This window comes from Rhinoraja longicauda, chromosome 32, assembly GCF_053455715.1.
Source record: "Rhinoraja longicauda isolate Sanriku21f chromosome 32, sRhiLon1.1, whole genome shotgun sequence".
Classification (NCBI taxonomy): Eukaryota; Metazoa; Chordata; class Chondrichthyes; order Rajiformes; family Arhynchobatidae; genus Rhinoraja; species Rhinoraja longicauda.
In genome coordinates, this window is record NC_135984.1 from 28250698 (window position 1) to 28277474 (window position 26777).

At 44.7% G+C, this 26777-nt stretch overlaps 1 protein-coding gene across 2 annotated transcripts in view; it reads right to left on the bottom strand.

The window, feature by feature from the left end:
- Positions 1-26777, bottom strand: part of siae (sialic acid acetylesterase) — a 57136-nt gene that overhangs the window by 19002 nt on the left and 11357 nt on the right. For both annotated transcript variants that reach the window (XM_078426547.1, XM_078426546.1), the window contains exons 2-5: positions 25066-25230; positions 18787-18974; positions 12913-13051; positions 2615-2786 (exon numbers count right to left, since the gene is read on the bottom strand). In XM_078426547.1, coding sequence (XP_078282673.1) covers positions 2615-2786; positions 12913-13051; positions 18787-18974; positions 25066-25230 — 664 coding nt within the window. The remainder of the gene's footprint in view (positions 1-2614; positions 2787-12912; positions 13052-18786; positions 18975-25065; positions 25231-26777) is intronic.

The following is a 26777-nucleotide window of genomic DNA, read 5'->3' on the forward strand; positions in this document are numbered from 1 at the left end:
TTTTAGAATTTTCTTTTCCCTAATTTACCAAAAGCATCTCATGGTCTTGATAAACCATCATGATTTATCTATGAAGTGTTCTCCTGCATTCCTTACACTCGAGAGATTTGCTTGATCCCGGTTATCCATAGCTGACATGCCTTCTTTTTCAAGACCAGACCCTCAATATTCTTAGTCAACCAGGGTTTCATCTTCCGGGCAGCCTTGCCCTTCACTCTTAAGGGAAACATGCTGGCCCTAACCCCCTCTCCAACGCACTATTAAAAGCTTCCCATTTTTCAGATATCTCTTTATTACAGTCTCTCCCAATCAATTTTTGCAAATCTCTGACTAATCCCACCAAAATTATCCTTGCCCCAATTTCCAATTTTAATTTGTGAAGCAGCTCTATCTTCTTCCTTCACTATTTAAAAACTAACATATAGATAACCCAACTAGTTATCTACAGTGGGCAACACAGGTCCTTCTGTTGGGAGATGAGGGAGGGCAAGTGGCTGAAATGAATTATAAACCAGGTCTCATAATTTAATCCTTGTTATCAGTTTAGTAATCAACCTTCCCTTGTTATTTTCAGTGAACCAAATGACAGAGTTTCCACGCCCTTCTGTGATAGAAAATTCCAAAGGTTTACCATGCTCTTTTCATCTCAGTCCTAAAACAGCCCATCTTACTCTCAAACTATGACCCCTGGTCCTATGTAGGCAAGGGACACGGAAACAATTTTGTAAATTCATAAAGATGTCCTCATATTCTTCTAAACTTTAGAGATTACATAGGAATGCAGAGGATATTTAGCAGGACATTGCCTGGAATGGAATGTTTCATTTATGAAGAAAAACTTTGATTCTAAGTATACATTTCAGTATTTTCTCAAAATGCAAACCCATCATCCCTTGAGGCAATCCAGTGAATCTAGATAGTCAGAGTCATTCAGCAAGGAAGTGAGCCCTCATCCATAGTCCACACGAACCGTCAGCACTCTACATAATTCTACACAATACCCATTTTACTCTCCCTACATTTCTATCAACTCCAACCAGATTTAAACACACACCAACTTGCAGTGGCCAATTTATCCACCAAACCACATGGCTTTGGAATTTGAGAAGAAACATGTGAAACATTCAAGCACCACACAGCCAGCATCAGCAATCAGGTTTAAATCCGAATCACTGGAGCTTTGAGACAGTAGCTCTACATGCTGCACATCTATGCCTCCCCCTTCCTTTCACTCCTATTGTGGCCACACCAAAACTATACACAAAGCCCCAAACTATTGCAAAGATTTGTGTAATTAAACCCTCTCTTATAAAGGCAAACATTTTGCTTGCCTTCCAAATTGTGAGCTGAATGTTAGAGAGGGCAGGCAGGGTGATAGCTGGATTACCATGGCAAAAAGCTGATCAGTAATTTCCAATGGTCTAAGGTTATGGGAACACCACACCTGGAGAACTGTGTGCAGTTTCTGTTCCTTTACCAAAAGGTGGTTCATGCTAAGAAGAGATGCACCAGGCTAGTGACCGAAATGACAGGTCTGACAAAAGCTGAGAAAGTACGCAGGCTGGGCCTCGATTCCGAGAGTTTAGAAAAGTCAGAGGTGATTTTTGAGAGCTCCACAGTTTCGCTACAGGAGAATGTTTCCTCTACAAAATCAATCTACAACTGGGCAGAACTGTCTCAGAATAAATGAGCCATTTAGAATTGAAGGGAAATTCCTCCACAGTAGGCTTGAAGCGCAAGTGGTTAACTCTGCTTCACGTGCTTTTAGCCTGATGGTGAAACCAGCCAGGGAGGCAGCTGTTTGGTTGGACTTGCCAAAGTAGATATCGGGGGCTGTGCATATTGTGCAGAATTCTACTTAAAAGTGATGCACAAGCCACAAGCCCTCAGAAGGCAGTGGAGGCCAATTCTCTGAATGCATTCAAGAGAGAGCTAGATAGAGCTCTTAAGGATAGCGGAGTCAGGGGGTATGGGGAGAAGGCAGGAACGGGGTACTGATTGAGAATGATCAGCCATGATCACATTGAATGGCGGTGCTGGCTCGGAGGGCCGAATTGCCTCCTCCTGCACCTATTGTCTATTGTCTATTGTCTATAACTATTACCTGCTAATTTTTCATCTGATATTGTATGCTATCAGGTTTGGATCAATTGCCACCCTCATTCCAAAATTAATTATATTTTTTATTCTGAAAATAAAAAATGAGATTGCAAGCACTGGATGCCAACTTGGTCGGCATGGACGAGGTGGTCTGAAGAGCCTGTTTCCCTGCTGTAGAGCACAATGACTGATTTATTTTAAATGGTTTCAGATTAGTTTAGAGATACAGAGTGGAAACATGCCCTTCGGCCCACCGAGGCAACGCCGACCAGCGATCGTAGGCTAGTTCTGTCCTACACAATTTACAGAAGCCAATTAACCTATAAACCTGCACAGCTTTGGAATGTGGGAGGAAACTGGAGCACCTGAAGAAAATCCACGAGGTCACAGGGAGAACATCCAAACTCTGTACAGGTAGCAGCCATGGTCAAATCTGCGGCTTTTTAAAGCTGTGAAATTGTACAACAGAAATTTTAAACCAAGAATGAATTAAAAGGGTGAATTGTAAACTTACCCATTCAGTCCACATTTGCTGAGGACTCGTTTTGAAGACCAAGCCTCAATGGGAGTGCCTCCCCAGCACGATTCGACCAACCCAATAGGATACTTCAGCTTTTCATAGAGATAGCGGCCAAACAACCAGCAGACGGCTGAGAATGAGGTGAAATTGCCTTTGCCTAGAATTTCTATGATTCAATAAATAATGACAATCAGCCAACAAAATTACCTTTCTTAGCAAGATGAGGTAAAAGAAATGATAAAAAATATTTTCAGGGAAAGGTCAATGAATGAGCAGCAGCACATATTTCAGCAGCTCTCAGCAGAGGTATATCATAATTGAAAGAGGGACTCAATGCAAAAGATGAATCATCCAGTCACAGCTGGTCAAGAAAAATATTCAAATTAAGAACTCGAGAAACTCCTTAAGAACGAAGAGACCAAGCAAGGATTTTTTTCAAAATCTAAAGCAGGAGACTAAAAAGCTAAGGAGGAGGAAGGAAAGCCGATGATAATGGGTGTTGCAGCTTGTAGATCTGCTGTCTCACAGTGCCAGAGACCCATGTTTAATCCTGACTTTGGAGACTGCCTGTATCGTGTTTGCACATTCTCCATCACCACGTGGGTATCCTCCAGGTGCTCTGCTTTCCTCCCACATTCCAAAGACGTGGAATGAATTGGCCTCTGTAAATTGCCTCTGGTGCGTAGGGAGTGAATGCATAAGTGGGATAGCATAGGACAAGTGTGAACGGGTGATCGGTGGTGGCTGGAAATCAGTGGGCCAAAGGGTCTGTGTCCAGGCTATAACTGGAAACCAAATTAAGGTATGGGAAATGCTGGAAATTCTCAACAGGTCACGCTGCATCTGTGGGAAGAGAAACAGAATTAGCATTGTACATCAAACACTTTGACCTGCAATGTTAACTGTTTCTCGTCCCCACCAATGCGGCCTGACCTGCTGAATATTTCCAACATTTTCTGTTCTGATTGTAGATTTTCAGCATCTGCAATTTTGCTTGATTTCACTGTTTACGAGAGCAAACTGGTGACAAATGAAAGACCTACGAGGAAGAGGATAGCTGAGGTGTGCGGGGGCTGGAGGCAAGGAAATGGCAGATAATGCAAAGCAACCAGGCTTTATGGTAAAGCACACTGCAAACACCCTCAAAGATAAAAGACAGACTCGTTTTAAATAATGTGGAAGAACTGGTAACAGACACTATCACGAGGCACAGGGTAAACAGGTCATCAGGACCCAAGGACTTGCATTAAAGGGTCTCAAAGGAAGTGGCTGTAGAGAGAGTAGAGCCATTGAGAACTTTTTGAAAAGTCACTAAGTTCTGGAAGACTACCAGTAGATTAGGAAAGTAAAATATGCTAAAATCTTGTTGATCAACCTCCAGTGTGAAAATTTTAATAAAGCTTTCTGAAAACCATCAAATGGACCAGAAATACGAAATGCAGATGCAAGAAGAGAAGGAGGGAAACGATGGGTAACCGTGGACTAGTTAGACTAATATCTGTGGTTGGCAAGATGCTGGAGTCTATAATCATAACTAGACCAAAGCTAGTCACGTAGAGAAGCTTACTGCAATCGCACTAAATCAACGTGGATTCAAGAAAGGAAGTTTCTTGGCAGTTCTCAGAGGATGGGATAAACAGAGTTGACAGAGGGAAACCTAGTTATTTTGACAGAGGGAAATTTAGAGATGCGTTCTGATTTACAGAAGACATTCAATAAGGTCTGAAGACTGAAGAAGGGTCTCGACCCGAAACATCATCCATTCGTTCTCTCTGGAGATGCTGCCTGTCCCGCTGAGTTACTCCAGCATTTTGTGTCTACATTCAGTAAGTGCTAGATAAAGATTGGCACATGAGATAAGAGGTCTTGGGTGATGGTAGTACATTAACATAGATCGTAGACTGCTTGTTCAAAGCATAGCATGAATAACATGTTTTCAGGCTGGAAGGATTATCAAGTGGAGTGCTGCACGGATCAGTGCTTGGACTCAGTTACTGTATACTATTACAGAGGAGGGAACAGAGTGGAGGACATCACAGCTATCCCACTTGTTCCACTCATTGTTCCCACCCCCACCTGTACCTAGGTGAACACTTTCTCTGCTACTCAGTTCTGATGAATATTCAACCTGAAATATTAATTGTTTCTTTTTCCACAGATGCTGCCTAACCTGTTGGGTTTTCCAACATTTAATTTCAGATTTACAGCAACTGCAGTGTTTTATTTTCATGTGTGTGACAAATAAATTGACTATTGACCTTTGATGTACGATATTCAAGTTTCTTAATGACATGAAAATAGGTGGGACAAATTTGTGAGATGACGATATTTGAATTTTGCAACAGTAGAGATAGGCAGGATGAATGTGTAAACATTCAGTAAATGTATTTTAATTTGGGAATGTGCAAAGTACATTTCAGAAGAAGAATCCAAGATGGACTATTATGTAAATGAAATTGCAAATGAGTGAATACTGAGGCTGCTGTTGTGTATTACACACAAAGTGAGCAAGCAGGCGCAGTAAGTCATGAAGAAGGCAAATGGCATGTAAGGCTTATGACACAGAAGCTGAAGTTTAGAAATAGAAATGTGTTGTAATTGTACAGCATTTAGTGACCAATTTTGTTTCCTCTGGCAGAATTGTTGATGGTGTGGAGAATAGTTTAAGGTAGCAGAATTCAATATATGTTTGTGAAATGGGCTGAGAAATGGCAGATGGAGTTTAATCCATACAAACATGAGGTGATGCCTTTTGGGAGCTTGGCATATACCATGAAGGATGGAGTCTGAGGGTGTATGAAGAACAGAAGGATCTCGAAGAATCTTGAAGTAAAAGTCCATAGATCTTTGAAGGTAGTTAGTAAGACAATTGGGCTACTGACCTTCATTCATGAGTAGGTAGGTAATGCTCGAACCTCATACAACCTGGTCAGAGCTCAACTCTTGTACTGCATGCAGTTCTACTCAGCAAGGTACAGGAAGCATGTGATGCTGCAGAGGAGATTCACCAGGTTGGATAGGCAAAGTGCTGGAGTAACTCAGCGGGTCAGGCAGCATCTCTGGAGAACATGGACCTGTTGACTTACTCGAGCACTTTGAGCCTATTTTTCTCTGCAGTTGCATCTGCAGTTCTTTGATTCTACATTGTTATTGGGGTGGAGCAGTTCACATGAATAAAGACTAGAGAGGTTGAGTCTGTTCTTCCCCCGAATGAAAATGGGTGAGGGCAGTCATGATTGAGGTTTATATCATTGTGATGCGTAGAGACAGGGTAGACTGCAGGAAGCTCTCCCCCCTATCAGTTGTAGATAAGATTAGAGGATGAAGATTTAGCGTAAGTTGGAAGTGATTGAGTGTCCAGAGGAGCACTTTATTCCCTTAGGCGAAGGCAGCTGGAGGGTTATTAACCAGGTGCTGGGAGATGAAATTAATACGAAGGCTGCCTACTGGTCAGCATGAACTAGTTGGGCTGAATGGCCTGTTTCAATGCTGGACTATGAGTCAAAGTATAAGGTGATGCATTTTGGGAAGTTACACCAGGTCTGATCATACGATGTGAATGGCAGGGCTCTGAGGAGTGTTCTTGATCAAAGTGTCGTCAGAGTACAGGCACGTAGTACCCTGGAAGTGGTATCACAGTTCCCTTCATTGGCGGAACATATTGAGTACAAGAGTTGTTTGGCTTGGTTAGATTGCAGAGGAATATTGTGTGTGGTCTGGTCACCACAGTGCAGGAAAGATGAATTGAGAAGATGGAGACGATTCACAAAGTTGTTGCCCGGATGAGGGGGCTTGAGTCATCGGGAGACATTGGATAGGCAGGTCTATATTCCCAGGAGTGAAGGGTGCAGAGAGGTGACATGACAGAGGTATGAAGCATTATGAGAGACATAGCCATAAAGCTGTACATCACGGAAACAGGCCCTTCGACCCACCCTTGACAATGTCAATTATTTGCATACTGATATAGTCCCAATTGCCTGCATTTAACCCAGAGTCCTCTAAAAATACTTCCCCTTCATGTACTGTCAAAATACCATTTAAATCTAGCATTGTATCAACTATTGAGCATTCACTTTATCTACGGCCCTCATCATTCTGTACAGCTCAGCAAGCTCTCTCCTCAGCCTCCTCTGCTCCAAAGCAAAAGGAGTCAAAGGGTAGCAGTGGAGGGTTGGCCAGGATGTTACCTTGTGGACGAGGTGTGGGGAAACGCTGGAGATGCCCCAAAGCAAAACCTCTCTGCCTTTCCAGCATTTCCCATGCCTTGTCCGCTGGTAACATCCAGGCCAGCAGACGAGGTGTGGGGAAATGCTAGAGATGCAGGGAGGTTTTGCTTTGAAGCCTCTCCAGCATTTCCCCACACCTCATCTGCAGGTAACACTCTGGCCAACCCTCCACAGCTCCCCACTGACTCCTTCCTCCAAGCCAATTCTGAATCTTTACTGCACATTTCCAACTCAATATCATTCCTTAGGCAGTTTACAACCCAGCAGCATGAATATTGACCTCTAACTTGCTTTCCCTCTCTCTCCTCCTAGTTCTCCAACCAGTCTGACTGTCCGACTGATTGAATTTTATCGTGACATGCCTCGTTATCATCTTCTCCTAGCTAACAATGATCTATTCTACATTTTCCTTTATCTATGTTCCCTTGTTCTTCAACTTTCACACCTTACCCTTCCATATCTGTCTCTCCCCCCGACATTCAGTCTAAAGAAGGGTCCTGACCCGACCGAAACATCACCCATTCCTTCTTTCAAGAGATGCTGTCTGTCCTGCTGAGTTACTCCAGCATTTCGTGTCTATCTTCTGTGTACATCTTTCCTATTGATGGATGACCAGAACTGCACAACCAGAGTCCTCCACGTGTGGTCTCACCAAAGATCACAAGGTCTTGTGACAGGAGCACAATTATGTCATTCGGCCCATTAAGTCTACTCCGTCATTCAATCATGGCTGATCTATCTCTCCCTCCTAATCCCATTCTCCTGCCTTCTCCCCATACCCTCTGACACCCGTACTAATCAAGAATCTATCTATCTCTGCCTTAAATATATCCACTGAGCTGGCCTCCACAGCCTTCTGTGGCAAAAACCCCACAGATTCACCACCCTCTGACCAAAGAAATTCCTCCTCATCTCTCTTCGAAAAGAACGTCCTTTAATTCAGAGACTATGAACTCTAGTCATAGAATTTGCCACTGGTGCAAACATCCTGTGCACATCCATTCTATCCAAGCCTTTCACTATTCTGTACGTTTCTAAACTCAAGAGAGTACAGGCCGAGTGCCGTCTAATGCTCATCACCAACTCATTCCTGGGATCAAAGACATGCAGATGGTCATAGAGTCATAGTCATAGAGTGATACAGTGTGGAAACAGGCCTTTCGGCCCAAGTGCCCACACCGGCCAACATGTCTCAGTTACACTGGTCCCACCTACCTGCGCTTGGTCCATATCCCTGCAAACCTGTCCTATCCATATACCTGTTAAACTGTTTCTTAAACATTGGGATAGTCCCAGCCTCAACTAACTCCTCTGGCAGCTTGCTCCATACACCCACCACCCTTTCACATCATATCATATCATATATATACAGCCGGAAACAGGCCTTTTCGGCCCTCCAAGTCCGTGCCGCCCAGTGATCCCCGTACATTAACACTATCCTACACCCACTAGGGACAATTTTTACATTTACCCAGCCAATTAACCTACATACCTGTACGTCTTTGGAGTGTGGGAGGAAACCGAAGATCTCGGAGAAAACCCACGCAGGTCACGGGGAGAACGTACAAACTCCTTACAGTACAGCACCCGTAGTCAGGATCGAACCTGAGTCTCCGGCGCTGCATTCGCTGTAAAGCAGCAACTCGACCGCTGCGCTACCGTGCCGCCCTGTGTGGAAAGGTTACCCCTCAGATTCCTATTAAATCTTTTCCCTTTCACCTTGAACCTATGTCCTCTGGTCCTTGATTCCCCTACTCTGGGCAAGAGACTCTGTGCATCTACCCGATCTGTTTCTCTCATGATCTGATACACCTCTATAGGATCACCCCTCAGCCTCCTGCGCTCCAAGGAATAGAGACTCAGCCTACTCAACCTCTCCCTATAGCTCAGACCTTCTAGTCCTGGTAACATCCTCGTAAATCTTCTCTGAACCCTTTCAAGCTTGACAATATCTTTCCTATAACATGGTGCCCAGAACTGAACACAATACTCTAAATGCAGTCTCACCAACATCTTATACAACTGCAACACGACTTCCCAACTTCTATACTCAATGAAAGCAACCTTCCACCATCACCCTCTGCTTCCTTCCATGAAGGAAATTTTCTAGCAATTCAGCTTGGATCCCATGCGATCTAACCTTCCAAAGTAGCCTACCATGCAGAACCTTGACGAATGCCTTACTGAAATCCATGTCAAGTCAAGTCAAGTCAAGTCAATTTTATTTGTATAGCACATTTAAAAACAACCCACGTTGACCAAAGTGCTGTACATCTGATTAGGTTCCAATGGAAAAAAAATGAAACATACAGTAGCACGCAAACAGTTCACAGCGCCTCCTCAATGAGCCTCAAACGCTAGGGAGTTGAAATAGGTTTTGAGCCTGGACTTAAAGGAGTCGATGGAGGGGGCAGTTCTGATGGGGAGAGGGATGCTGTTCCACAGTCTAGGAGCTGCAACCGCAAAAGCGCGGTCACCCCTGAGCTTAAGCCTAGACCGCGGGATAGTGAGTAGCCCCAAGTCGGCCGACCTGAGGGACCTGGAGTTAGAGAGGGGGGTTGGAAGATTTTTGATGTAGGGGGGGGAGTGTCCATTTAGGGCTTTATACGTGAATAGGAGGAGCTTGAAGTTGATTCTGTACCGTACAGGGAGCCAGTGGAGAGAGGCCAGAATCGGGGTGATGTGGTCCCTTTTATGGGAACCCGTCAGGAGTCACGCTGCGGCGTTTTGGACCCGTTGCAGGCGGGACAGGGAAGATTGGCTGATCCCAGTGTATAGGGAGTTGCAGTAGTCTAGGCGGTAGGAAATGAAAGCTTGAATGATTTTTTCTGTGTCGTCGAATTGGAGGAAAGGTTTGATTTTAGCTATGGTTCGAAGTTGGAAGAAGCTGGCTTTTACCACAGCGTTGACTTGCTTATCAAATTTTAATGCAGAGTCAAATATCATGCCGAGGTTTTTGACATGCGGTTTGACTAGGCAGGATAGACTTCCAAGACTGCCTGTTATCAATTTGATGGAGTCGGGGGGGGGGGGCCGAATAGGATGACCTCAGACTTGCTCTCATTTAATTGGAGGAAGTTCTGTGCCATCCAACATTTTATGTCCTCAAGGCAGTGTGAGAGGCTGTTTAAATTTGACTGGTTGTTGGGTTTCAGGGGGAGGTAAAGCTGAGTGTCATCGGCATAGCAGTGGAAATGCCGTGCCTTTGAATGATTTGGCCAAGGGGGAGCATGTATAGGGAGAAGAGAATGGGGCCTAGGATAGAGCCTTGTGGAACTCCGCAGGAGAGGCTAGCTGGAGCAGAGGAATAACTGCCTATGTTGATGGCGAAACTCCTATCTTTGAGGTACGAAGCGAACCAGCTCAGGGCAGTGCCATCAATGCCAACCGCGTACCGGAGACGGTCAATAAGGATGGTGTATCTACAGCTCTGCCCTGATTGACCTTTTTGGTCACGTCTTCAAAAAACTCAATCAGATTTGTGAGACACAACCTCCCACATACAAAACCATGCTGACTATCCCTAATCAGCCCTTGCCCATCCAATTGCCTGTATAACCTATCGCTCAGAATACTCTCTTGATGCATCATGATGTCTATTTGCTGTGAAAGTGCTATCGTGGTTTGACATACCAATGTGCACACCTCATGCTTGTCAGAGTTAAATTCCATTTGCCATTCCATGGACCATCTTCCCAATGGATTCTTATTCTATATTTAAATATCTTCCCACACTCTTCACAATACCACCAATTTTGCATGTCATCTGCAAATTTATTAACTCCATTCACTAAATTGTCATCCGGAAACAACAATGGACCCAGCACTGACTCCTGCAGTACTTCCTTGGTCACAGGCCTCCAATCAGAAATACAACCCTCCACAACTACCTTTGACTCCTTCTTCCAAGGCAATTTTTAATCCAATTGGCCTCACAATTACCTTGTACAACTGCATCACGATGTCCCAACATTTGTACTCAATACCCTCCCCAATGAAAACATGTCAAACACCTTCTTCACGACCCTGTCTACCCGACTCAGCAATTTTTAAACTATTCTTTGCTATTTTGAACCACAATTGACCTTGAGGTGTACACCATTAACAGTGTACTTGCGAAATGTCAGCAATCACTTGTTTACTTTCTTTGATTCATTTTTAAGGCAATTACGTTTGACCTTGAAATTTCTCTGACACTGCACTTTAAAGCTTAAAACAAGTGTTCACTCTGAACAATCACAGCTGAATCCCTTTGCCCAGTCCATGCACAGAGTACAGAGCCATGAGATTTGTATTCCCTGTGATACTGTGTCCTGCATTATCACCACTGTTTAAGTGCCGTCCATGCACAGAGTACAGAGCCCATGAGATTTGTATTCCCTGTGATACTGTGTCCTGCATTATCACCACTGTTTAAGTGCCGTCCATGCACAGAGTACAGAGCCCATGAGATTTGTATTCCCTGTGATACTGTGTCCTGCATTATCACCACTGTTTAAGTGCCAAAAGGCAACCCAAGTTTCTGCTCCTTGCTGCTTCCACCCAGTAATTTCACTTGTCTTTCCTGCAGAGATGACCTCCTCTCTCCTATCTTCATTCTAATTGTTAACAACAAAGCTTCCTTTAATAACAGCTTTTCAATTTTGCCCATTTAGAATCATAGAGTTAATCATAGAGAAATAGGCCCTTTGGCCCAACTTGTCCAGGCCAACCAAGACTTCTAACCAAGCTAATCCCATTTGCCTGTGTTTGGTCTATATTGCTTTAAACCGTTTCTATCCCTGTAGCTGTCTGAATGTCTTTTAAACATTGTAATTGTTACTGCGACACCTGCTTGTTCTGGCAGTTTGTACCATATACCCTCTGTTTGAAAAAAATGCCTCAGATCCCTTTTAAATCTTTCCTCTCTCTCCTTAACTCTATGTGCGCTAGTTTTAGACTCCCCTACTTTGGGAAAATGACTGTGAACATCCAATCCACTTTATCTGTGCCCATTTTATATATCTCTTTAAGCTCTCACCCTCCTGTGCTCCAGGGAAAAATACAGGTGTCAGGGGTTATATGGGGAAGGTAGGAGAATGGGATAACAAGGAAAAGATAGATCAGCCATAGAAACATAGAAAATAGGTGCAGGAGGAGGCCATTCGGCCCTTTGAGCCATTTATTGTGATCATGGCTGATCATCCACAATCAGTAACCTGTGCCCGACTTCTCCCCATATCCCCTGATTCCACTAGCCCCCAGAGCTCTATCTAACTCTCTCTTAAATTCATCCAGTGACTTAATCTCCACTGCCCTCCATGACAGAGAATTCCACAAATTCACAACTCTCTGGGTGAAAAAGTTCCTTCTCACCTCAGTTTTAAATGGTCTCCCCTTTATTCTAAGACTGTGGCTCCTGGTTCTGGACTCCCCCAACATTGGGAACATTTTTCCTGCATCTAGCTTGTCCAGTGATTCATGGGAGGTGGTCTTGGAGGGAAGGATGCTCCTCAAATTGCGGAGTATTGACAAACAATACAGTTCATCCCCTCCATGACACACTGGTCAACCTGAGGAGTCCCTTCAGCACAGACTGGTTCCACCAAGATGCAGGACAGAATGCCACAGGAGATAGCCTGTGGCTATCAAACTGTAAAGCTCCTCCCCCTCCGTAATGAGGTAGACTGACCCCCCCCCCCCCTCCCAATCTTTGCACATCCTCAATCCTTTCCACATCACTTTAATTTCATGCCTCGTGTTTTTTTTTGTGTTTTCTGACTATTGGCAGGCCAATTTGCCTCCTGGGACAAATAAAGTCCTATCGTATCGTATTGAATGGCGGCTTAGACGTGATGGGCCAAATGGCCTAATTCTGCTCCTTTAACTTATGAAAACAGTCTTAGTCCATCCAAATTGTTCCTAACAACTCAAACCCTCCAGTCCTGGTAACACCCTTGTGAAATCTTTTCGTTACCCGTTCTATTTTTTCTGTATTTTAATGAAAGAGAATGTTCTGAAATAGGTTTTGTGTAACTAGGTGGAGGATATACAGGTGTCCTGCGCTGGGAAATATGCTGTTACCTGCAGTGGGAGCTGACCACTGCACTGCAATACTCGCCAGGTCAGTTAGTTCTTCAGCTGACTCCCTTAATCCCGCTTGGAACAGACGAATGTACGGATAATGGGAAGCCAGAGACAGCTCTTCACTTGCATTCATAATCTGAAAGAGACAGTGTTGCAATGAACAAATTTTCAGCATAGTGTAGAAGTGGTTTTGGAAAAGTGTAATTCATTCAGTTACAGTAGAACCCAGAACTGTCTCTTGAGGAGATGTTGGAGAATCGCTGTGTGGGGTATCTAATCCAACTACACACAACGTTCACCACATGAATAGCATTTTAAACTTGAAAATGGGTAGCTTATTTCCTTCATGAAAGGATATTATTGAACCAAAACAGCGCTGCATAAACATAGGAATAGGCTGTTCAGCCTTTGTCGCGATCACAACCGAGCTTCATCTTTAATACAATTCTCTACACACCCTATTATTTTGAATAATATTAATGGCTGAGAATTCTGCCATGAAATATTTCTCATCACTGTCCTAAAGCCCAAACCTGTGGCTCTGTCACTGCACCGAGACCATTCACCGAGACCAATCAACATTCTCCCACATCTAGCCTGTCAAGTCTTGTAATTTGCTAGGTTTCAGTGAAATGTGCTTGCATCCTTCAAAACGTCCAGTTTACTCAACCATTCCTCATCAACGACCACCTCAACGGCCTTGATGGCAGTGTCTTACAGCAGACTATTATGTCAGCCCAGCTATCACTCCAATCAATGGGCATCTGGCAAGTCATTCCAGACACCCACCACCTTTGTGGAAAAATTGCCTCTTGTGTCCCTTTAACATTTTTCCCCTCACCTTAAACTTAAACACACTAGTTTTAGACTTATTTACCCTCGGGAAAAGACTGTGACCATCCACCTTATCTATGCCCCTCATGATTTTATAAACTTCATGATTTTATATTCTCCATAACACCGTTCAACTGGTCACAGGCCTCTAATGTGCAAAACCATCCTGTCTCCTGCCATCAAGCCAATTTTGAATCCAATTGGCCAGCTCACCTTGGACCAAACCTTCTGGTCCATCCCACAATGCAGGACTTGTCAAAGACCTACAAAGGTCCATGTAGAGAACGTATATAGTCCTGCTCTTGTCAATCTTCATGGTCACCACCAAACGGCCCAATCAAATTTATGGGGCATGATTTCCCATGCATAAAGCCATGCTGACTATTCCAAATCATTCCTTAGACAGACACAAAATGCTGGAGAAACTCAGCGGGTCAAGCACCATCTCTGGAGAAAAAGAATAGGTGACGTTTCAGGTCAGGCCCTTGTACAGACTGAAAGTAGGGGTGAAGGGAGGGGGGAAGAAATGGAAGCAAAGAAACAGGAAAAATTGTGGTCGGCAACAGATGATCTTAGGCATGGAGGTTCCTGATAGGCTGACTGTTGGCTGGACACAGGTATGAGACCAAGAGGGATATACAGTTATGAACTGTGGAACTTGTTAACCAACTTTACTGGAGGAAGGGGGGAAAGGGGCAGGGAAGAAGGGGGGTGGGAAGTGTTTGCAGAAATACCTAAAATTAGAGAATTCAACATTCATAGTGCTAGGCTATAAGCTACCCAAGCAAAATATGAGGTGCTGTTCCTCCAATATGCGTGCCACCTCACTTTGGCAATAGTAGCCTCCCAGGATAGAAAGGTCAGAGTGGGAATCAGAGGGGGAGTTAAGGTGGTTGGCAACCGGGAGATTCAGTAGGCGTTGGTGGACGTAAGTTGGTAGGCGTAAGTGTTCAGCGAAATTGTCGCTGAATCTATGCTTAGTCTCGCTGATGAGCAGGAGGCCACATCAGGAACACCAGTTGCAGTAGATAAGGATAGAGAAGGTGCATGTTAATGTCTATCTCACCTACAAAAACTGCTGGGGTTCTTGGACGGAGGTGAGGGGGAGGTATAAAGGCAGGTGTTACATTTCCTGCGGTTGCAGGTAAAGGTACCTAGAGAGGGGGTGGTTTGAGTGGGAAACGATGAGTGAACCAAGGAGTTGCAGAGGGAGCAGTCTCTGCAGAAGGCAGAAAGGAATAGTGATGGGATGATGTGATTAGTGGTGGGATCACGTTGCAGGTTATGGAAATGGTGGAGGAGGATGTATCGGATGTGGAGGCTGGTGGGTGAAAGATGAGGACCAGGGGAAATCTGTCCTTGGTGCGTCTGGGGAGAGAGGGAGTGGGAGCAAGAGAAAACTCCCCGGGACACAGAGAAGATACATGTGAGCGACCCATCGATGGCAGGAGGAGGGAAACCACATTCACTTAAGAATGAAGATATCTCAGATGTCTTATGTAAAACCTCTGCTTGGAAGCAGCTGCAGCAGTGACAGAGGAATTGAGGGCAGGGGTAGCATCTTTGCACAAGGCATGGTGGGAAGAAGTTTAGAAACATAGAAAATAGGTGCAGGAGTAGGCCATTCGGCCCTTCGAGCCTGCACCGCCATTCAATATGATCATGGCTGATCATCCAGCTCAGTAACCTGAACCTGCCTTCTCTCCATACCCCCTGATCCCTTTAGCCACAAGGGCCACATCCAACTCCCTCTTAAATATAGCCAATGAACCGGCCTCAACTACCTTCTGTGGCAGAGAATTCCACAGACTCACCACTCTCTGTGTGAAGAAATGTTCACAGTGTGAAGAAATATTTAGTCCAGATAACTGGGACAGTCAGTAGATTTTTAGTAGACGTCAGTCGATAGTCTGTCTCCTGTGATGGAGAAACAGGGATCAGGAAAGGGGAGATGTCAGAGATACTCCAGATGAATTTGAGGGCAGGGTGGAAGTTAGTGGTAAAGTTAAAAAAGTACACGAGTTCTGCAGAGGTGCAGGAGGTAGCCACGATGTAGACATTAGGTCTTCTTTTGCAAATAAGCGTTTCCAAAATTGACCAAACGATGTGCTACTGCATGGTAGGTGGTGGTAAATTCCACACTGATATTTGCTGGAGGTTCAGGAACAAATACATTCTAACAATTGTCAGGTTCTTGATCCAACCCACACAACCCTAATCCCACCTCAGAAACAGAACACCACAGGTCACCTTTTGCATTACCATGGTGTTTTTAAAAAAAATTATGTTTTGCGCTTATGACCTGTTTATAGAGTCATCGAGTCGTCGAGTCAAACAGTGTGGAAATAGACCCTTCAGCCCAACTTGCCCACGCCGACCAATATGCCCCATCTACACGTCTCACCTGCCTGCGTTTGGCCCATTTCCCTCTAAACCTATCCAATCCATGTATCTGTCCAAATGTTTCTTAAGCATTGCAATAATACCTTCTCTGGCAGCTCGTTCCATACACCCAGTACCCTTTGTGTAAAAAAGTTGCCCCTCAGTTTTCTGTTAAATCTTTCCCCCCTCATCTTAAATCTATGTCCTCTGGTTCTTGATTCCTCTGGGTCTTGATTGCATTTACCCAATCTCGTCCTCTCATGATTTTGACACCTATAAGATTGCCCCTCATCCTCCTGCTCTCCAAGGCATGAAGTCCCAGCCTGCTCTGCCTCTTCTTAAAGCGCAGGCCCTCAAGTCCTGGTAACATTCTTGGAAATCTTCTTTGCACCTTTTCCAACTTGTCAACATCTTTCCTATAACATGGTGATCAAAACTAAACTCAATATTCTAAATGTGGCCTTACTAACATCTTATATAACTGCCACATGACCTCCTAACTTTATACTCAATACGCTGACTGATGACAGCCTTTTTGACCACCCTATCTACCAGTGACACAACTTTCAAGGAACTATGTACCTGCACACCTAGATCCCTTGTTTATTGCACATTTGTTCTCTTTTACAGTCTTGTAAGATATGTAAGTTATGGATAATTTAAATGTTTGTGTGTTGTCTGCATCTATATGCCTGATGCTGCTGTAATTTTCATTCTACCTTTACTTTACTGACCTTGCACATGACAATAAGCTTCACTTGACTGAACGTGCTTTTGCTGAGAAATGGCCCCATTTCCAGAGTCCCACCTGAATCCTTTTTGTTATCGCTCCAGGTCTGAGATATGGGACATGGTTCTGGAGTGTGACTGTGTTGGTGTATTGTTCCCCATTCATCTTCATGGTAAGCTCCAGGCCCATGCCCTTGGGAGATTACTGGAAGTGAAGGACAACAAGAAAGATTGAGAAGGGTCCTGGGCAATGATGTATCCTTCTTTGACAAGAGTCTTCTTTAAGAATGGTTTGGGTTAACATCGTGCCGTTGTGGAATAAAAGTAAGAGGGAAAGAAATTTGAGTGGACAGCCATATTTGAATATAGTATTACACAGCCCTTCCCAACAGATAGCATTAAAGGCTTGTGTTATTCCCGAGCACTGCAGCAGCTAATCCTGCAAATGGTTCTGCTAAAAATAATGATGGTTTAATCCCGAGGCCTTAACCATCTCAATGGCTACACTACAATTAATGGAAGTATGGCCAGAACTTCCAGCAGGCTCTATGCCACCCCCCCCCACCCCACGTTTCCCTTCCTGCTCGTTTCGATTCACTTCAACTTCTATTGCTCGTCAACTCCACATTTACTTCCTCTATTGCACAGCTTGCTACGCACAAATTTTAAAAGATCATGGTCAGAGAGATACAACATGGAAATGTCTTTCGGTCAAACAAGATTTACATTAATCCTACATTTCCATCAATCCCACCTCATTTACAATTTACAATGGCCAGTTAAACTACCAATATTTTTTTCACCATGCCATAGGATATGGGGGAGGGAGGGAGGGCGGGAAAGGGAGGAGGGGAGATGGGAGGGGGGAGAGGAAAGGGGAGGGGAGAGAGGAGAGGGGAGGGGAAAGAGGAGAGGGGAGGGGGAGGGGGGAGAGGGGAAGAGGGGGGAGGAAGGGAGAGGGGAGGGAAGGAGGGAGGGAGGGTAGGGGGAGGGGAACGGGGGAGAGGGGAGAGAGGGGCGAGGGGAGTGGGGAGAGGGGAGTGGGGAGAGGGGAGAGGGGAGGGGGAGAGGGGAGAGGGGAGGGGGAGAGGGCAGTGGAGAGGGGGATGGGGAGAGGGGAGGGGAGAGGGAGAGCGGGGGAGAGGGGAGGGGTAGGGGGAGTGGGGAGAATGGAGTGGGGAGAGGGGAGTGGGGAGGGGGGAGAGGGGGAGGGGGGAGAGGGGAGGGGGCGAGGGGAGGGAGGGGGAGAGGGTGCTGCACCAATGCAGGAGAGGTTTGGGCCCAATGGGTCCACTTGGTCTAGTTAACTGTAAATTTTCCCCTTAGATTCATCCTCCCATTTTCCCTCAACACCCCACACTTGTTCGGGTTAAGATTCCACCCAGATGCCACTCGACCTGCAGAGTTCCTGCAGCAGATTGTTTGTTGCTCCAGATTCTAGCATCCACAGTTCTTGTTTCTGTAATATTTGACATGTCTTCAGTCAATGAATGGTCCTCATTTTGCTTGCCACTGATGACTGGTCTCCACAGATGCTGTCTAAAAATTCACAGCATTTTCTGTTTTATTTCAGAATTCCACAATTATAGTAATTTGGGCTTGATTAGATACAACGCGTCAGACTTCAGGCTGACTCAGCCTAATGCTACCATAAAGTCAGCTTCCTAATCACACCTATTCTAACAGCCCGTGCTGATCGAGACAGCAAAAATATGCTCAGCAATGAGAATATTTTGGGGCCCTCAATCAACAAGAAGATCTTTAACACGTCTTCACAGTGGTCAAGGTCATGCTATGTTCTCTGTGGATAGCAGAAATACTCCACCCCTAAAACTCTCAGCTTGATGCTGCATTCTCCCTCATTTTCCTGAAAACCGCATCAAGGTTTTGAATTGTCTCTTATAGAATTCATAACAGGAGAATTACCTGTAGCACTGTCATTTCCATATTACTTTGTCCCCCACACAGCCACACGTCTCCAAAATACACATCTTCTAAAGTAATTATGTCCACAGCCACAGCAATCCTCTGTTCTGCCCTGACAAGAAATGGACCACCTGCATGAATGGGATCAAGTAAAACCTTCCAGACACCAGCGACACCTGGAGATATACCTGAAAATGAGAAAAGAGATTTCATCAAAAAGACAATGATAACTGCAGAGTAGGATCTGTGCATTCATAGAATAGCAGGTACCACAAACACTACTACTCCCATCTCCTGCTCAGCACAAGTGCAATACCATTGTTAATATCCTCCATCCAAATCAGCAAAGACCTAAGTAGTCCTGAGGAAGCCACCTACAAACATAAAGTGTTGATTTAATATTTAGTTTAAGAAATACAGCATGGAAACAGAGCCTTTGGCCCACCGAGTACATGCTCACCCATTCACACAAGGAGCAATTTACAAAGGCCGATTAACCCACAAACCCACATCTTTGGGAGGTGGGAGTGAACTGGAGCATATGGAGGAAACCCATACAGTCACAGGGAGAACATGCAAACTCCACACAAAAACACCCAAGATCAGAATCGAACCCAGGTCTCTGGCGCTGTGAGGCAGCAGCTCTCCCAGCTGTGCCACCCCTCATCTGTGCAAGTCAAACTACTAACGATAGCTGTCGAGTACATGGAACAGTAGTGGGTTGGTGACCGTCTAACTTTGTGACTCAGCAGACAAGTTAGGTTGTGAATTTCAGAGTTTGGGCTGAGGAAACTAAAGGCACACATTTAGGGAGAACATTAAAATCAAGAGACTACAAGAAAATTGGAATACTGGGGCCTGAGAGATTAGTAGGGATGGATACTGAGCTATTGAGATTGAGATTGTAAGTCTCTTCTACAATATGATACGGTAGAACTTTATTCATCTCCGGAGGGAAATTGGTCTGCCAACAGTCATTACACACAAGGTACACAAATACTTGAAATTAAAATTAAAAGTGAAAATCTTTTAATTCGGCCCAGACAGGCCTCGCCACCCGGCTTCTCCGCAGTCCCCTTGTCCTCTTCCCATTCCCCTCATGACTCCTCTCCCCACATCCCAAGCATGTGCTTTCAATTGCTGGGGACTTGAGAATCTTGAGCAAAACAAAGTAAAACAGCAAGTTAGACGGCATTTGCGGAGGGACAAATGGACCACCTGCATTTGACTAACTCAGCGGGTCAGGCAGCATCTCTGGAGAAAAAAGATAGGTGACTTTTTGGGTTGGGACCCTTCTTCCAGACCTGCTAAGTTACCACTTGTGTCCAACAACCCTTTTTTTTGTGAACTTTCCAGATAAAATCGAGGCAGATATGATGGTGGCATTTAGGAGGTTTTTGAATAGGCACATTGATATGTGGAGAATGGAGGGATATAGATGATGTGTAGGCAGCACAGAATTGATGGCGGCATAGACACTGTGGGCCAAAGGGCCTGTTCTTGTGCTGTACTGTTTTATGTTCTGATGTTCAGTGCATTTCAAATATGTTTCATTTTTCATACCCTTCATCCTGATGCTCTCTCAGTGTACATTAATGTGTTGAAATGCCTCATCGTGATTGCCTGGTTATTTTTTGCCCCACATTTCCCATCAAATAATTTGGGAATCAATGGCGAACTAATCAATATGTAATTGCTGCTTTTCTGTTGCTCAGCTTAACCCATAAACAGCTTGTTCATCATGTAGCTGGAATAGTCCAGTCACTGAAAGTAAGCGTGCAGGTACACCAGTCACTGAAAGTAAGCGTGCAGGTACATCAGTCACTGAAAGTAAGCGTGCAGGCACAGCAGGCAGTGAAGAAAGCTAATGGCATGTTAGCCTTCATAACAAGATAATTTGAGTACAGGGGCAAAGAAGTCCTTCTGCAGTTGTATAGGGTCTTGATGAGACCACATCTGGAGTATTGTGTGTAGTTTTGGTCTCCTAATTTGATTAAGGATGTCCTTGCTATTGAGGCAGTGCAGCGTAGGTTCACAAGGTTAATTTCTGGGATGTAGGGACTGTCATATGAGGAAAAATTGGAAAGACTAGGCTTGTATTCACTGGAGTTTAGAAGGATGAGAGGGGATCTTATAGAGATGTATAAAATCATAAAAGGACTAGACAAGCTAGATGCAGGAAAAGTGTTCCCAAAGTTGGGGGAGTCCAGAACCAAGGGACGCAGTCTAAGAATAAAGGGGAGGCCATTTACAACTGAGGTGAGAAGAATCTTTTTCACCCAGAGAATTGTAAAGTTGTGGAATTCTCTGCCAGAGAAGGCAGTGGAGGCCAATTCACTGGATGAATTTAAAAGAGGGTTAGATAGAGCTCTAGGGGCTTGTGGAATCAAGGGATATGGGGAGAAAACAGGCACAGGTTACTGATTGTGGATGATCATCCAGCACCGCCATCCATTGTGATCATGGCTGATCATCCACAATCAGTAACCCATGCCTGCTTTCTCCCCATATCCCTTGCTTCCACTAGCTCCTAGAGCTCTATCTAACTCTCTCTTAAATCCATCCCGTGATTTAGCCTCCACTGCCATCTGTGGCAGAGAATTCCACAAATTCACAACTCCCTGGGTGAAAACGTTCATTATCACCTCAGTTTTAAATGGCCTCCCCTTTATTCTAAGACTGTGACCCCTGGTTCTGGACTCGTCCAACATTGGGAATATTTTTCCTGCATCTAGCTTGCCAGTCCTTTTATAATTTTATATATGTCTCTATAAGATCCCCTCTCATCCTTCTAAACTCCAGTGAATACAAGCCTAGTCTTTTCAATCTTTCCTCATATAACAGTCCCACCATCCCAGGGATCAATCTCGTGAACCTACGCTGCACTGCATCAATTGCAAGGATGTTCATCCTCAAATTAGGAGACCAAAACTGTACATAATACTCCAGACGTGGTCTTACCAGGGCCCTATACAACTTCAGAAGAACCTCTTTAATCCTGTACTGAAATCCTCTCATTATGAAGGCTTTCTTCACTGCCTGCTGTACCTGCATGACAACTTTCAGTGACTGGTATACAAGGCCACCCAGGTCTCGCTGCACAAGTGATGAGTGGAAAGGATTGGGGGTGTGCAAAGATTGGGGGGGGGGGGAGAGGGAATCAGTCTACCCCACAACGGAACGGGGAGTAGTTGTACAGTTTAACAGCCACAGGGAAGAAGTTTGTCCTGTGGCGTTCGGTCTTGTATCTTGGTGGAACTAGTCTGTTGCTGAAGGTGCTCCTCAGGTTGACCAGTGTGTTATGGAGGGGGTGAGCTGTATTGTCCAGGATGCTCTCTAGTTTGAAGAGCATCCTCCCCTCCAAGACCAACTCCCATGAATCCAACTCCACCCAAGGATGGAGGCAACCTTCCTACACTTTAATTCTCCTTCCCATTCCCACACAGACTTTTCTGTCCTAGGTCTCCTCCATTGTCAGAGTGAATCTAAACACAAATTGGAGAAACAGCATCTTATATTTCACTTGGGCAGCTTACAGCCCAGTGGTATAAATATAGATTTCTCTAACCTCAGGTAGCCCCGGTATTCCCTCTCGCTCTACATTGCTCCCCTACCCAAGTCACACTAGTTTCTTGTTTCCTTTCTCATCGTTACTTTTTTTACATATCTTTCATTCATTGTTCTTTATCTCTCTACATCATCACCTAAATCTCTCATTTCCCTTATCCCTAACAAGTCTGAAGAAGGGTCTCGACACGTCACCCATTACTTCTCTCCAGGTTTGCTACCTGTCCCGCTGAGTTACTTCATCTTTTTGTGTCTAAGAATCTATCTATCTCTACCTTAAAAATATCCACTGACGGCCCCCACAGATTTCTGTGGCAATGAATTCCACATTCATCACCCTCTGACAAAAATAAATCCTCCTTATTTCCCTCCTAAAGGAACGTCCTTTCATTCTGAGGCTATGACCTCTGGTCCTAGACTCTCCCACTAGTGGAAACATGTTCTTCCATATCAACTCTATCCCAGCCTTTCACTATTCGGTAGGTTTTAATGAGATCCCTCCTCATCCTAAACTCCAGCGAGGGCAATCTGTAGGTCAAGGGCAAGATTTTCAGTTAATGTTTTTCATCTATATTCAGCAAGGAAAAAAGACAGTGGGCCAGAGATTTCATTTGGGAAATTCCGACCATGTCAAGATCAAAAAGGAAGTTGTAATGGAGGTATTGACGCATCTTTATAAACTGGTTGGAATGCAGCTGGAATAACGCATGCAGATCTGGTTAACACACAGTGGGAAGAACATGATAGACTGGACAAGGTACAGAGGATCTTGCCTGCATTGAAATATTTAAGGTCCAAGGAGAAACAGTTCTTAGAGCAAATGAGGATGAGGGGAGACCGTATGGAGAAATATAAAATTATGAATAATAACTAGGGTAATTAGGAAGAGACCTTTTCCTACGGCCGAAATGTCCAAGACCAGAGGCAAGACAAACATTTAATTTGCCAAGGCATAGTTGGCCTGAACCATTCTGGTACAGATGGGTATTTGACTGTCTGCATAGACATGGTGGCTCCTGCAACCTGTTTATGTAATCTAACACTGTGACACAGGAATAGACCATTTGTTTTACCGAGTCTGATATCTGCTTGATAGATGTGCAGGAGCCACCATGTCTATCAAGCACCCATTACACAAATCCCATTTCGTTCCCCCATTCTAAACCAAAGTGCATGGTAAATTTTGATGGTCACAGGGCAAACGGACACACGTATAGTATCATAAGTCAGAAATAAACTCATGGCATTGGATTCACAAAACAGGAACTCTGTTAGTTGCACTGCTGGGCCAGGAACGTGGTTAGGCTGCTGTTCCTCTTCCAGCAAGAATAAGGTCAATCTGATTGTTGACCTTAACTTCACCTCCCTGCCCGTTTCCCATAACTGTCTTCTGTGGCCTAAACGTCTGTCTCTGCTTGAAATATACATTGACTCAGAATACTCCGCACCCTCTGAGGGAAGTAATTTCTCCTTGAAATGAACATCAGTTCATACTGTGACATTACCATTAACTTCATTTAAAAAGGTGCCAAAGTACAGATTTGTTATTTCAATGGGCCCGCTGTCACACCGGTAGATCTACTGGTGATCTATCTCAGCTCGCTCTCTGCCTACTGGTAATCCACTGGTGATCTATCTCAGTGCACTCTGCCACACCGGTAAATCCACTTGTGATCAATCCCAGAGTACTCTCTACCTCACTGGTAATCTGTCTCAGCAGACTGTGCCCCACGGGTAGATCTACTAGTGATCTCTCTCAGCGCACTGTATGCTACACTTGTAGATCTACTGGTGATCTCTCTCAGCGCACTGTATGCTACACTTGTAGATCCACTGGTGATCTATCTCAGCGCACTGTATGCTACACTTGTAGATCCACTGGTGATCTATCTCAGCGCACTGTATGCTATACTTGTAGATCCACTGGTGATCTCTCTCAGCGCACTGTATGCTATACTTGTAGATCTACTGGTGATCTCTCTCAGCGCACTGTATGCCACACTTGTAGATCTACTGGTGATCTGTCTCAGCGCACTGTATGCTACACTTGTAGATCCACTGGTGATCTATCTCAGAATGCTCTCTGCCCCACCAGTAATCCCCTGGAGATTTACTGGAGACCCCATCTTTCTTGTACTACTTCAATAATGCTTTTATATTTCCTTTTAAATTCTCCTCAACCACAACCCGCGTCTCTCACTTCTCTTGTCAATTCCTTCCACTGGTTCTGAATGTGATCTAATATTTTTTCTGTTATTAGGGCGGCACGGTAGCGCAGCGGTAGAGTTGCTGCTTTACAGCGAATGCAGCGCCGGAGACTCAGGTTCGATCCCGACTACGGGTGCTGCACTGTAAGGAGTTTGTACGTTCTCCCCGTGACCTGCGTGGGTTTTCTCCGAGATCTTCGGTTTCCTCCCACACTCCAAAGATGTACAGGTATGTAGGTTAATTGGCTGGGTAAATGTAAAAATTGTCCCTAGTGGGTGTAGGATAGTGTTAATGTACGGGGATCACTGGGCGGCACGGACTTGGAGGGCCGAAAAGGCCTGTTTCCGGCTGTAGATATATGATATGATATGATATGATAATGCAACACTTATTTTGGGCTTCATTTTTCATCTCTCTTCCATTGAGATGTTAATCCTTCCCACCTCTATCTCTGTTACAAATCAGCAGTTGGAGGTACATTTCACAAAAGAGAGAACTTCTCACCTTCACTGACTGCAGTAATCTGCTGACTGTAGGTGCCATCTTCCCTCCACACACTCACAGCGACTGTTGCTCCCACTACACCATATCCCCAAACAACAGCTCGAGACGGCTGCTGCTGTAGTACCATGTGACTGGCATAGTAAGATCCAAAATAAAATCTTGACTCTGAAAGAGAAAGGTAGCATTAAAATGGAAATCCCTCCTTAACAATTCACCCCACTGGGATCTAGGACATGCATCATCACATTTGACTGCTGAGGAGACTCATAGAAACATAGAAAATAGGTGCAGGAGTAGGCCATTCGGACCTTCGAGCCTGCACCGCCATTCAATATGATCATGGCTGATCATCCAACTCAGTATCCTGTACCTGCCTTCTCTCCATACCCCCTGATCCCTTTAGCCATAAGGGCCACATCTAACTCCCTCTTAAATATAGCCAATGAACTGGCCTCAACTACCCTCTGTGGCAGAGAATTCCACAGATTCACCACTCTCTGTGTGAAATAAAACTTTCTCATCTCAGTCCTAAAAGACTTCCCCCTTATCCTTAAACTGTGACCCCTTGTTCTGGACTTCCCCAACATCGGGAACAATCTTCCTGCATCTAGCCTATCTAACCCCTTAAGAATTTTGTAAGTTTCTATAAGATCCCCCCTCAATCTTCTAAATTCCAGCGAGTACAAGCCGAATCTATTTCTTCATATGAAAGTCCTGCCATCCCAGGAATCAATCTGGTGAACCTTCTCTGTACTCCCTCTATGGCAAGAATGTCTTTCCTCAGATTAGGAGACCAAAACTGTACGCAATACTCCAGGTGTGGTCTCGCCAACGCCCTGTACAACTGCAGCAGAACCTCCCTGCTCCTATACTCAAATCCCCTTGCTATGAATGCCAACATACCATTCGCTTTCTTCACTGCCTGCTGCACCTGCATGCCTACTTTCAATGACGGGTGTACCACGACACCCAAGTCTCCCCTTTTCCTAATCGGCCACCATTCAGATAATAGTCTGCTTTCCTGTTCTTGCCACCAAAGTGGATAACCTCACATTTATCCACATTATACTGCATCTACCATGCATTTGCCCACTCACTTAACCTATCCAAGTCACCTTGCAGCCTCCTAGCATCCTCCTCACAGCTAACACTGCCCCCCAGCTTCGTATCATCCGCTAACCTGGAGATGTTGCATTCAATTCCCTCATCCAAATCATTAATATATATTGTAAATAGCTGGGGTCCCAGCACTGAGCCTTGCGGTACCCCACTAGTCACTGCCTGCCATTCTGAAAAGGACCTGTTTATTCCTACTCTTTGCTTCCTGTCTGCCAGCCAGTTCTCTATCCACATCAATACTGAACCCACAATACCGAGTGCTTTAAGTTTGCATACTAATCTCTTATGTGGGACCTTGTCGAAAGCCTTCTGGAAGTCCAGATATAACACATCTACTGGTTCTGCCTTATCCACTCTACTAGTTACATCCTTGAAAAATTCTATAAGATTCGTCAGACATGATTTACCTTTCATAAATCCATGCTGACTTTGTCCAATGATTTCACCACTTTCCAAATGTGCTGCTATCCCATCTTTAATAACTGACTCTAGCATTTTCCCCACTACCGATGTTAGACTAACTGGTCTGTAATTCCCCGTTTTCTCTCTCCCTCCCTTTATGAAAAGTGGGGTTACATTAGCTACCCTCCAAT